At 42.6% G+C, this 13,109-nt stretch overlaps 2 protein-coding genes across 14 annotated transcripts in view; one reads left to right on the top strand and one right to left on the bottom strand.

Annotated features, from left to right (window-relative positions):
• ATOSA (atos homolog A) overlaps positions 1 to 2,184 on the bottom strand; it is an 85,516-nt gene extending 83,332 nt beyond the window's left edge. For 8 of the 13 annotated variants that reach the window (XR_016392101.1, XM_089907190.1, XM_089907193.1 and 5 more), the window contains exons 1-2: positions 973 to 1,903; positions 540 to 655 (exon numbers count right to left, since the gene is read on the bottom strand). Coding sequence is in view for 12 of the 13 variants with exons in the window: in XM_089907190.1 (XP_089763316.1) it covers positions 540 to 555 (16 nt within the window). In the remaining variant the exon portion in view is untranslated. Of the gene's footprint in view, positions 1 to 539; positions 656 to 972; positions 1,905 to 1,972 lie in introns of those variants that run through there. The other 5 variants (XM_030761662.2, XM_089907194.1, XM_022579526.3 and 2 more) reach the window with 5 other exon arrangements.
• LOC149750186 (uncharacterized) lies at positions 1,561 to 6,756 on the top strand. Its single transcript, XM_089907196.1, has 2 exons — positions 1,561 to 2,223; positions 3,644 to 6,756. Exons 1-2 carry the CDS (start codon positions 1,642 to 1,644, stop codon positions 3,875 to 3,877), a joined length of 816 nt encoding a protein of 271 aa, XP_089763322.1. The 5' UTR covers positions 1,561 to 1,641; the 3' UTR covers positions 3,878 to 6,756.
• The last annotated feature ends 6,353 nt before the right edge of the window (positions 6,757 to 13,109 follow it).

Below are 13,109 nucleotides of genomic sequence, written 5' to 3'. Positions count from 1 at the left end.
AATGGCACATTTACAGTACTTATTATAGGGATTTCAGTAGCCCTGTGTATATATTGATATACTGGACAAAGCCCTCGAGTACTCTGCAAACTTTTAGAGTTTGCCTAAAGCACAAAAATCAGCAAGGACAAATAATATTTGTGAACTCAATCTTAAATTTTCTCAGTTTATCAAGATCAAATTCTCAAGTTGAAAAAACTTTTAAACTTCTTTAAAATCGAAGTTAGATTGAACCTAAAAATGAGTAATGTAACTCTAAAATGGTACCAAGTATTGTGGCAACAGATACACGTGCTGTTCTTGGCAATTTCATTTTTAATATCTCTTGAAACTAATACTTTGAAGACACTTTTGAAGAATGTATTCTCCCATCTAGTTCCTAACTCTTCCATGCGCCCTTCTCTACCTTACCAGCTGGAATCTGTAACAGAAACAAATAATCATATGTAATTCACAGAGTTGATCCTGCCGCAGAACGAGGTTAACTTTTCTAAAATGGGGCACAGAAAAAAAAAATCCTACTTAAATCAATTATTTACCTCGGTCTGGCTTCATCTTCACGCCAATTTCCACCCAAGGTGCTGTGAAATACACGTGTGGGTTCTTTCAACAGGCTCGCCGCCGATTCTGTGGCTACTGCTCCGTTTTCAAAATGCTAAAAGAGATCAAAATAAAATTAATCTGGTCTTGCCCTCAACACTCGATCTTGCAAGAAAACTACTGCTAACAGGCCTCTCCCTGGCACTAAGCACGGTGACAGCACCATCCGCAGGTCTGAAAAAAGCAAAACTCTGCACCGCCCTCCCCCATCTCCTCCGGACCAAGCACCCCTCTTCCCCGCCCCTGTGCTCTCCAGGCCAACGTGTCCTTCTTTGACACAGTGTTTCGGAACCAAAAGGAAGATCTATTTATAACCTGAAGGTACAGGCAGAGAAAAAAAAAAAAGGATTCAAACAACACAAGCTAACTAACCCCTTTGTAAGAAAAATACCGCTGGGAACAGTGGCACCTCCGCAGTGGCTGGTATAGAAATGCTCCGACCTGGTGACTTGGGCGCAGGAAACTCTTCAAGACCCCAAGCGCCTCGCCTACAGCTCCGCCCGCCCCGCCGGGCCTCACCTGTGTAGTTACCCTCTGGCTAGTCTTCCTGCCTCAACCGCGGCCAAGTTGACACAATGAGAGGGTCAGAAAGAAACGCGAGTCATCTCCTCTTGCCCAGCCCCCAGTTCCAAACGAACTCTACTGGGCTGTCCCGGCTCGCCCCTGCCACCCCCCCGGCCCTGCGAGGTCTTCCCGGGAAGGTGTTTACGGCCGGGCGCTCGCCCCTGCTCGGCGCAGCCTGCCCGTGCGGCCCCCTTCCGTCCCGCCGCGGCCCTGATTTCCTTCAGCCACGCCGTCCGGAGCGCCGCGCCAGCCCTTTTCCCCGCCGGAGAGTTGTTTTCATGGCTCCCTCGGCCGACCTCTGCTGACTAACTCGCTCTCCTCTCCCGTCCCAATCCCTCCTCCCCTTGGCACTTCTCTCCGCCGCTCGCCCAGCGGCTCACATCACACTCCCACCTCAGACGTGAGGCTCCGAGAGGCGCAGGGCCGGCGAGAGTGGAATGTGGCGCGCAGCGGCCCCCGGGGCTGCGTTAGAGGACCATGGGGACCCGAGACAACAAGCCCGACGCGGCTCCCCGGCGCCCCTGTGGCCATCCACCCCCGCCTCGGCCGCCGCCTCGCTCCGCTCCCGGCGCTCAGCCCCTCGCCCTGCCTGCCCGACTCGCACCCGAGCCCCGCTGCCCCCGGGCTTCGCCTGCCCGTCGCCCCGGACGGCCCGCTCGCCCCGCGCCTCTGCCAGCTCTTCGCCCGCCCGCTGCTTCTAGCTCTGGAGCCCCAGCTCCCGGTTCCCCTCGCTCGCCCAGTTCTTTCTCTTCAGTTTGCCCTGTCAAAACACTGCCCGGGTCACGTGTCCCAACAACAGCCAACCCACCGCTCGTCACTTCCTCCCCGGCGGCCTCCGCGGCTGGCGCCCGGTTGTTATGGCAACGCTCCCCGCGCCCCGGGGCGCTAGCCTGGGGGCCTGGGTTCCCTTGCTGGTGCTGCCGGCTGCGAAGGGCCGGCGGAGCCCGGGAGGCCCGAGAGGCGCCCGGCGCTTTGGCCGCGCTCGCCTCCTGCCTGCGCTCCGAGCTGGCTGCGGCGCTTCTGGGACCAGGAACCGGAGCTGCGCTATTAGAGCACAGGGTAACTGGGGAGATGTCATCCGAGGGCCTGCCCCAGACGTGGAGGATAATTATAGTCTCCTCCTCCTCCTCCACACTGGATGCTGGCGCAGAGTTGTGACCCAGCCCCAAGGGGCTTGCCGTGCACGGTGGAAGTCGGGTCTAATTAATGTGGCCAAGACAGGAGAGTGGGCAGCCATACGGTGCAGGGATTGGGGAGTTTAAGAGCAAAAACCCTCCCCAACCAGATTTTTTTCAAATCACCAGGGATTTTAGTAGGATTCGGAACCCAAGCTCTAGAGGCCTTCACTGTGCTAAAAATAACTTTTATAACCTCTAAAACACTGACTCATGGCAGGAGGACACTTTTGACACCGTGTTATTGTTAGGGAGCTGTAATTTTGTTGTTGTGCTATAACAATGTGACATGATGACATTTTGTGTTGCGATGTTGTATCATCATTTCAACACAAACAGATGACAAGGATCTGCTGTAATTAAAACAAGCAATCCTAACAAGGGCTGAAGCTATTAGCTACTCAGTTTATAGACAAAGTACACATGGGGTTGTGAGCTCAAAACAGAGACGAAGAGAAGTACAAAATTTGCAATCCTCTTTGGTTTCATTTAGAAAAAGCCTTTTTTTTTTAAGAAATAATTTTGCATACAAGAATCACAACAGGCAAGTACTAGGCTAGGTTTAAAGGTGATTTACTTTAGTCTTTGTACTCTTCTGAGGTTTCCAAAGTTTTACAGGAAGTATGTTTACTTCTACATCAGAAAAGTTTTTGTAAATTACAAGATTGGGATTGCATTTTTTTTGCCTCAGATCTATTAAATACATGAAATTTTTATTATGAAGAAAACAATATTTTCTGGATGTTTTCATGTGCACAGTAAAATTACATATGCACCTGCAATTAAAAACCTTAACTCTAAGATTGCAACTAATCAAAACAGGACAGAACATTTAGGAAGGTAACATTCATCTTCATGGGAAATGTTCTGGCATCGTGAAGATGAAACTTCTGACAAATGGCAACAGTTCCTTTATGTAATAGCTGCAAATGTTAACTCCCAGTGGATTTGACTTTGATATTACAGAATACTGTAGTATGTAGTTTCTTTTATGAACTGAAGCTTTACTTGTTCTAACATCACTTCTCAATTAACCTTGGTAATGGGAGACAGAAAGAGCAGTTAAAGATAATCCAAAATCCTAAATTTAGCACAACAGCTGGGACCAGATAACAGCTATTGTAAAGGCTTACTGGGTGAACAGGCAGCAAGATTTGTGATTTAGCTCCTCTTCCTCTGCCGAATTTGCAAGAGGTATAAAGACCAGAAAAATGTTGAGAGTAGAAGCTGAGAATATTGGATAATCTGGAAAACAATTCTTTCTTAAACAGTTAAGTTTGTTTGTTTGTTTGTTTGTTTTGCAGTACACGGACCTCTCACCGCTGTGGCCTCTCCCGTTGTGGAGCACAGGCTCCGGATGCGCAGGCTCAGCGGCCATGGCCCACGGGCCCAGCCGCTCCACGGCATGTGGAATCTTCCCAGACCGGGGCACGAACCTGTGTTTGCCTCATCGGCAGGCAGACTCCCAACCACTGTGCCACCAGGGAAGCCCTAAACAATTAGGTTTTAACAGCACATGGATAAATGATGCTGTCTGAACATTCGTTAGACTACCTCGAAGCTTTTTATTGAGAATCTTAAATTTGTTGAAAAATTGGAGATCATTATGGTAGTGGAAAAATATTTTAAAAGACGTGTATTTTTGACTCATTCATTCATTTTTCAAATTATTTTTTCACTCAGCCTACATTTATGGAGCACTCACTGTCTGCTAGGCATATGCTAGTTTCTGAGAGCACAAAAGTCACCAAAAACAGGGTCATTACTCTCATGGAGCTTACAGTATTGATTACTACAGTTGCATAGCCTAGGTCAAGTCACATTCTACAGCCTCTTTTAACCTATAAAAATGAGGGGTTTGGACTCAGGCAGTAAATAATCTCTTTCCTTTCTAATTCTGAAACAATCCTGTAATTGTATAAAGCATTTGTAGAATGGTTGGAAATAAGGACCTACCTACCATGGCAACTCTAAGTGTTGGTGGTAAAGTGTGTTTGCACCTTGGAGCACTCAAGCAAAACAAACATCTCTGGTTCCTGCTTGGTGAGGTGTGAAAGTGGGTGAAGAAAGCAAGTCAAAACAGCTGGCACGGGGCTTCCTGGTGGCACAGTGGTTAAGAATCTGCCTGCCAATGCAGGGGACATTGTCTCGGCCCCTGGTCCAGGAAGATCCCGCATGGCGGGGAGCAACTAAGCCTGTGTGCCGCAACTACTGAGCCTGCACTCTAGAGCCCGTGAGCCACAAGTACTGAAGCGCGCATGCCTAAAACCCATGCTCCGCAACAAGAGAAGCCACTGAAATGTGAAGCCTGTGCACCGCAACAAAGAGTAACCCCCTCTCGCCGCAACTAGAGAAAGCCCGCGCGCAGCAACGAAGACCCAACGCAGCCAAAAATTAAATAAATAAATAACTATTTTTTAAAAAACAGCTGGCAGGAACCTTTCCCCTTTTGCATCTGATTTGCTCTCCATTTTGCTTTCCCCTAGTGTTGCAAAGACTTGAGTAATTAACTTCAAAAAAGTTAGCTCATCTTCAGCTAGGAGGTAATCCCCTCAATTTTGATATGTTTTGCTGACATGGGCAGTGTATAACAAAACTGTGTGTTTAATGGAGGTGTTTTACTAACTAAGGTGATGAGGATTACTGGTTTGCTCACTTTATTAGTACAAGGCTGTTACTGTTACCAAGGTCATGGAACCAGTCCAGTCTACCAGAATGAGCTCCACCAAAGCAGGGACTGGTGCATTTTTCTTCTTGTATCTCTAACACCAAGCATAGGACCTGGTACAGAGTAGGAGCTCAATACATGTCAACCTTTGTATTCACCAATAAAATATTCTTGTACATGCCCACAAACTGTACCTCTAATACCAGTTGGCATTTACTCCCTAGTGGGATTTAAAGCTAGATAGAGAGCTGGGAAATCAGTGGGTGGCACAAACTTCATACATGAAGGATAAGTTTTCATTATACTTTTGGTATTGTCTTATAATAGTAGGAGCTCGTTGTGGGTTGAATTGTGCCTTCCAAAATGATATATTGATGTTCTAACCCTGATACCTGTGAATGTGACCTTATTTGGAATTAGGGTCTTTGCAGATGTAATCAAGTTAAGATGTAGTCATGCTGGAGTGGGGTGGGCCCTAAATCCAATTACAAGTGTCCTTATAAAGTGAGAGAGATTTGACGACAGAGGAGAGACAAGGAAGATGGCTATGTGACCGGGCAACAGAGATTGGAATGATGCAGCTGCAAGCCAAAGAATGCAGAAGATTACCACGAGCCACCAGAGTCTAGTAAGAGGCAAGGAAGGATTCTTCTCCAGAAATTTCAGAGGGAGCATGTCCCTGCCAGTATCTTGCTTTTGTCCTTTGCATCTTCAGAACTGTGAGGGAATAAATTTCTGTTGTCTTAAGCCACTCAAGTTTGTTGTATTTTGTTACTGTAGCCCTAGGAAACTAATATAAAACTCCAGCAAAGAATATTGCCATAATTTTTTCTTGGCCTGTAAGTTGCATTGCTGATAATGCAAGTTTTCTAAAGTTTCCAGATTCTGAATGGTCACCAAATCATGGAGATCTTTAATTCTATAAAAATTACAGTAAATAGTTGGAAATGTGAAGAAAATCTCTCTAGTGTCACAAAAGAACAACTTTATGATCATGAATAATAAGTGGTTGAGAATCATCACATGAAAATACACTGTTTTAGATACGGTGATTGGTAGATCTGTTTTCACCATATTGTGGAAATAAAGACTAGTAGAATTAACTGGAATGTATAGATAAATCTTCTAAGGTAAGTAAAAAAATATCAAACTGTGTACTTTTAGTTCCTGAAGCAACAAGAGGAAAGTCACGCTATCTTTTCTGTACCCAAATTGTTTCTGATTGTTCAGTCATATTTATTACAGTTCATTTCTTCCTGAGGGAGAAAGGTCATGGAGTCGTTGCTAAGGTATTGTTCTCATGTAAACAACCCTCCACCTTCTTTTAAATCAGTTGGCTGATTTGTCCTTTTTTGAGACTCCTGTTTGTCCACCTTCTTTAACCACGGGTATAAGGAAGTGAAAAATGATTCTTTCTGGTTCCTGCTTGCAGAAAGTGACTGTAGTACTCAGAAATATGAAAGCTTCTAAACTTCAAGCCATGGGAACCTTTCATCTGAAGGTTTGCTGAGCTGCTAGAGGTCTCTGAGCCATCAAGACTTAAGATCTTTTCAAAAGTTAAAAATAATTGTTCATTTTTGTGACGGTAATTGTGCTCAGCACTTCACATATATTATACATTTGATCCTGAGAGGGTGATATTATCTTGTAGATTAGGAAACTGGGGCTCTTAGATGAGTAAGTTTCCCAAGGCTGCAGTTAATAAGTAGAAGCAGCCTGCTTCCTAAGTGGGCTCATTTAATTTCCATCACAACATGATAAAGTAGGTTAAATTATTCCAAATTTTTCAAATGGGGAAACTAATACTCAGAAACATTTGAGAATGGTTGCACATTTGGAATGTAAATTGGTTTATGTAAACTTAAGCTCAGTGCTTTGAGATATAAGTTCTAAATAGAATGGCTGTGGTTGGTTTGTTATATGTAAACTCCAAAGAGCAAATAGTCACACTTAGTTAATAACAACAGCTAATACTTCTTGAGCATTTAAGTAGTAAGCACTATACTGAGTGCTTTATAGGTATTAGTTCATTTAATCCTCACAATATCCCCATGAAGTATTATTATCCCTATTTTATAATCAGATAAACAGGAAAAGGGAAGTTAAATAACATGCCAAAAGTCAAGCAATTAGGAAGTGTCAGAGCCAGGATTCACACCCAAGGAGCATGACTGAGGAGCTTATGTCCTTAACTACCACCTAGTACTGGTCCCATATAGTTTGGTTTTCCTCCTAAACCCTGTATCTTCCTGCCACTGGGCTTTTGCCATTTCCCCCACAAAATGTTCCTCCCCAGTTCCTATCTAAACCCTTGTGGACTTTCAGGGCCCAAAATCTTACTTCACAATGCCTTCTAACGCCCACACTCACACACAACCATCTGTCTTTTCTATGAACTCATGTTTTATTTATGATGTTAAAACCACATACTATATATTTTTTTATCTTTTTATGGGCAGAGATGAACTGTGACCTCGGGTTCCTTTTTATTTCTTGTGTTGACTGACACCAAACTGGGCACAAAGCCTGAAGTAATTACTGAAGACCTGAGGCCATCACTATTCTCTAGAACTACTCCAGCCAATACAGTAGCCACTGGTCACATGTGGCTACTGAGCACTTGTAATGTGACTAGTGAAACTGAGAAACTGCGTTTTCCATTTTAATTTAAATATAAACTGAATGACTGGTTCTTGATTCCATGATTAGAAAAGTAAGTATGTTTGGAACAACTTAGGTATATGAATCTACTTTTTCCAACTGCAAATTGTAGGAAATATAAATATAGATCAATTATTTCTTTTTTTTCAACAAAACTTTTTATTGTAGCAAAATTCACATAACATAAAATTCACCATTTTAACCATTTTAAAGTGTACAGTTTAGTGGCAATTAGAACATTCACGATGTTGTGCAACCATCACCACTATCAGTTCCAGAACATTTCCAACGCCCTAAAAAAACCCTTGTACCCACCATTCAGCAGTCACTCTTCATCCTCCCTCCCCCAAGTCCCTGGTACCCACAACTCTGCTTCCTGTCTGTATGGATTTGCCTCTGTTGCACATTTCACATAAATAGATCAACCAACATTTTTCAGGCTCAGCACCTGCTAGGCACCAAGGGTATGAAGATAAATATGACAATCTGCTCTTAATGAGATCACTTCCAACTGGGATGAAACAGATTTTAAAAGATCATAGTAGAATGTGATGTGACGAGTATTGTAATAAAAATATGAACATTGTGAGAAAACAGATGAGGGAGATAAGGGATGCTGCAAGAAGTAAGATTTGAATTTGGGCATGGGGGCAGAAGTTTGCTAGACCAATGAGGGCTGGGCAGGAGGGTGGTGTAGAAAAGAGGGAGCTGGAGTAGGACAGGGAGAGTGTGACCAAGGCACTATATCAATTATTTCTAATGAAAATTTAGCATCCAAATTGAAATGTGCTGAAAGTCTGAAATATACACCAGATTTTAAAGACTTAGTAAAAAAAAGGAATATAAAATATTAATACTCTAAAAATGTTGATTATGTGCTGAAATGATCGTATTTTAGATAGATTTGGTTTCTTTTAAAAAATTTTTTAATGTGGCTACTGGGAAATGTAAAGTTACATATGTAATTCACATAATACTTCTATTAGACAACACTGCTCTAGGACTTGGTGGCTTAGTAGCAGCCACACAAAAGACATTTGAAAATCAGCTATGCTCCCCAACCAAGTGATGCCTTCTAGCAGTTCAAATTTAGGGCTAAGGGAACTTACTGCTTGCTCTAGTCCTATCAAGAGTTCTATGCATCCTAAGCAGAAATGGAGACGCAGATGTAGAGAACAAACGTATGGATACCAAGGGGGAAGGGGAGGTGAATTGGGAGATGGGGATTGACATATATACACTATTGATACTATGTATAAAATAGGCAACTGATGGGAACATACTGTAAAGCACAGGGAACTCTACTCAATGCCCTTCAGTAACCTAAATGGAAAGGAAATCGAAAAAAGAGGGGATATATGTATACATATAGCTGATTCACTTTGCTGTACAGTAGAAACTAACACATTTTAAAGCAACTATACTCCAATGAAAATTTTAAAAAAAAAAGAGTTCTATGCATCCTATGGGAATTCCCTGGTGGTCCAGTGGTTAGGGCTTGGTGCTTTCACTGCAGAGGACATGGGTTCAATCCCTGGTCAGGGAAATGAGATCCTGCAAGCATAGCGGTGAGGCCACACACACACACAAAATTTCTATGCATCGTAATGAGACTTGAACGCACCACAAAATGGTGAGAGCATACCTTAGATATAGTAGACACAGTAGTGAATGACCCTTCCAAACACACATGTTAAATTCAGTAGTGTTTTCATAGAAATTATTTTCCCTTTTGTGCCTGTTAAAGGATCACACACAGAACTATCTTGCCCCCAAACAGTGTGAGCTATTTGCAGAAGCAGTGATGGGTGGATTTCAGTTAAACTCTCCATGAGCTGGTAGAGACATTAAGTCTAATATAAATCAAGTTACTGGTCCTTTAAATCTTTTCATCAGAATATATCAGTTCATTGCATCCTAATGCGAATTCTATGACAATGTTTTTCACTGTAAAAAAAAAAAATCCATACCATTTGACTTGAATGTAGATATAAACAACAACAGTGACCTCTGTTTCAAAATGTGTATGATAAGACACAGCAGTGTAAAGCAACTATACTCCAATTTTTAAAAATGTATGTGATAAACTAAATGATTAGATATTTCAGAAAAAATATTTTGAGCAGAGTCTTATTCTTCCAAAAGTTTTTAAAGAAGCAATCTTAGGTTATTATGCTATTAGGTTTTTAAGAAAGAAAAAAGAGTGTAAGACTGTACAAAAATAATGCAGAAAATCTCCAACTCCTTTTTACAAATGGGAAAACTCATAACTGAAACTAAATTCTTCACATGCAATTGATAGAGCATGATAGAACAATTTGTAATATAATTTTTCAAATCAAATTTCTGCTGCTTCTGCCAGAACCAAAAAGCTCAATGCAGCATAAAAAGAATTCTAGAAGTGATTCCTTTATTTGCCTGCTGTGTATATCTCAATAATTTTATTCTGCCATGCTTCAGAGAGAAGAGAACATTAGCTGCCTTCTTATTCCAAATTTCACAGGCAAAATTCTGTACTTGCAACTCAGTGTAATTGGTCTTTATTTCCAAAACGTCATTTCTGTCTAACATAAGTTTAATTCAATTTGGCATTCATTGAATTTTGAATGCCAAATACTTTGCTCCAAAAGCTTTATTAATCTAAAAAGGAGGTGGCAATGTAAATAAATAACTGCAAATTATTTGATAGCAGCAAAAAATTCATGCATAAAGAAAACAGCTGTCACAAAGAAGGAAAGTTGCTTCTCTCTAGGAGAAGGAGTTGCTTAGGAAGGAAAAGGAACATATTAGCTATGCTTTGGAGCATGAAGGAGTCATCATCAGACAAGCAAAATGGGGTGGGATGCAGATGGGGAAGTTGTTCCTAGCATGTCACTCCAGCATGTTACTGAGGCATGATAGAATATATTTTGTTCAAGATGCCATATTAGGTCAGATTCAAGAAAGTTAAATGAAAGTGATAGGTACAATATCAGACAGCCCCCCCCCTTTTGCCATTGGCCGCAGTTCTTCATCCCTCCACGTATCCATGCTTTTCCCTTGTAACTTGCAGTCTCTCCCAGTAATAGGTCAGAATACATTGCCCAGATCCTGGTTCAGCCACACTACTTACCCTGACAAATAGAATGAGGCTAACATGATAGTTTTGAGCTAGACCTTAAGAGGGCTTAGCTGTTTGCTCTCTTGTGCCTCTACCATTTCCATGAAAAACAGATACCAGGGCTAACCTGCAGGTCCCTGGAAGATGAGAGACAAATGGAAGGAACTTTAGCCACCTCACATGACCCACAGATCATTCCAGCTTTGATTAGCAGTACCACCATAGCCAACCCATACACCCAAGAATATGAATTGTTGTTTTAAGCCACTAAGGTTTGGAGTGGTTTGTTACACAGCATTTTTGAGGCATTAGAAAACCAATACAGCCGTAGCAATGAATTTGGGTTTTACCTTGTGGATGACAGAAAACTATAAAGGATTTTTAAATGAATAGTTAGATTGTTTCAGAAAGATGGCTTCAGCAACAAAGTGGAAGATGGAGACGGAAAGAGATGGTGGCAAAAAAGCTACTACAGGGCTTCCCTGGTGGCGCAGTGGTTGAGAGTCCGCCTGTGATGCAGGGGACGCGGGTTCATGCCCCAGACCGGGAAGATCCCACGTGCCGTGGAGCGGCTGGGCCTGTGAGCCATGGCCGCTGAGCCTGCGCATCCAGAGCCTGTGCTCCACAACGGGAGAGGCCACAACAGTGAGAGTCTCGCGTACTGCAAAAAAAAAAAAAAAAAAAAGCTACTACAGTTGCCCGACCCCAAGAGTATGCAGACCTGAACTGAGGCACTAGCAGTGGGAATAAAGTAGAGAAGACAGACTGGAGAGAGGTTTAGTTGATAGAACTGATAGAATTTGGGTGGTGGCTGGTTGTAGGCAGAGAGAGAGGGCAGCATTCCCACGCTTACCACGCCATCCTACCCTGGCTCAGAATAGTTGATGAATCACCATGTACTTTTAGACAGGAAAAATCAGATGGCCACTGAAGGCTGGGGTAGGGGTGGGCAACAGGGGATAATGTATTTAATTTAGATACATTAAGTTTGAAAAACCTGTAATCATCTAGACAGACAGTATGAAAGCAGAGGAAAATTCTGCTCTGAAGCTTGGGGATGAGGTCTCATCTGAATGCATAGTGCTCAGAAACCATCACCATAACAAATGGTGGGTACTCCATGGGATAGAAGAAGGTGCTATCATGGGATAGAAGAAGGAAGGTGCTCAGAAATGGTGGCTGCTGTGGAGAAGTCAAATAAGGTAAGGGAAATATTCTTTTGATTTAGCAATCACGTCACCCTTAAGAGAAGAAACAATTTTGAAACTGTTTTAACAGATGGACAGCAGTAGCAGTAGCCTGGGTCCAATTAAACTCATTGTCTATTCAGAAAATAACCCATAGTTGGGAAATTCACAGCACCAGTGCTTTGAAACAGATCACTACTTTACACCAGGTCAGTCAGTGTGGCATAATTCTGAGAACAGTTGATATTTTACTATGAGCACATGTTTTGGGAACTTAAAATCATTTGTGCTATATCCCAGAAACACCATTATCCTTGATTTCATGAAGTGCACCAGCAAAATCCAACATGCAGAGATTTCACAGAAATTGTTTTTCTGAGAGTAATGTACTTCAGAAATGTTTTCTGATTTATAGGAGTGTCACATATGAAAAACCAGAAAAAACCCTCCCCAGCTCTTATTCATAAGTGCCCATATATTGAATTTCTCTTCAGTGTGCTATATAAATGACATTTTTCTCTCAGTAAATCACGGTTCATTTCTGTCTCTTCATCAGAATACACCATGGTGATTCTAGGAAACGTGATTGGGTATTGATGGCTTGTCTAGTAAATGAAATCCACACAGCAAAGATGTGGCAATGTGAATGTAAAATACTCGTGTGGCGGTTTGGATTGTTAGATATCGATATGGGACAGGCCCTGGTTATTGCTTTTAACATAAGGTAGTACTAGGCCATGCAAACTGCCTCAGGGTACCTGCCTCATTTGCGGCCCCCCTTTTGCCATGTGACCTTACCCCCTTTGCCACAGGTGACTGAACCAAGGATCATTACCTGAGCTGAAGGCAACACTATATAGGTTGGCAAGTGACCTGTGAAGTGGCTCAGTGCTAGAGAACTAAGCCCAGCAGGAGTACCATTATATTGGTTAATGACTGGCTAATCATATTCATTATGATGGTGATGGTGGGAGGGTAGTGATGTACTTCAGACATGCAGAGTTAGTGGCAGCTGAGCAAACACAGAGGCCTCCTTAATGGTGAACAATGGGAAAGGGGGCAACAGACACCCAGTTCTGAAAGAGCATTAACTGTTCTTAACCCAAGAGCTGCAATTAGGCTGCTAGAGGTGTTGCCAGTCCCAAATGATGGAA

Source organism: Delphinapterus leucas, chromosome 2 (assembly GCF_059928025.1).
Source record: "Delphinapterus leucas isolate spDelLeu-1000000601 "Yukka" chromosome 2, BTC_Dleu_Yukka2, whole genome shotgun sequence".
In the NCBI taxonomy this organism is placed as follows: Eukaryota; Metazoa; Chordata; class Mammalia; order Artiodactyla; family Monodontidae; genus Delphinapterus; species Delphinapterus leucas.
This window is presented reverse-complemented; position numbering and strand designations above follow the sequence as displayed.

Bases quoted from the DNA above. Each gene is read 5' to 3' on its own strand.
- LOC149750186 (XM_089907196.1), top strand. From the start codon at position 1,642: ATGGGGACCCGAGACAACAAGCCCGACGCGGCTCCCCGGCGCCCCTGT. The intron at 2,224-3,643 runs GTAACTGGGGAG...TTTGTTTTGCAG, and splicing joins CTGCGCTATTAGAGCACAGG to TACACGGACCTCTCACCGCT.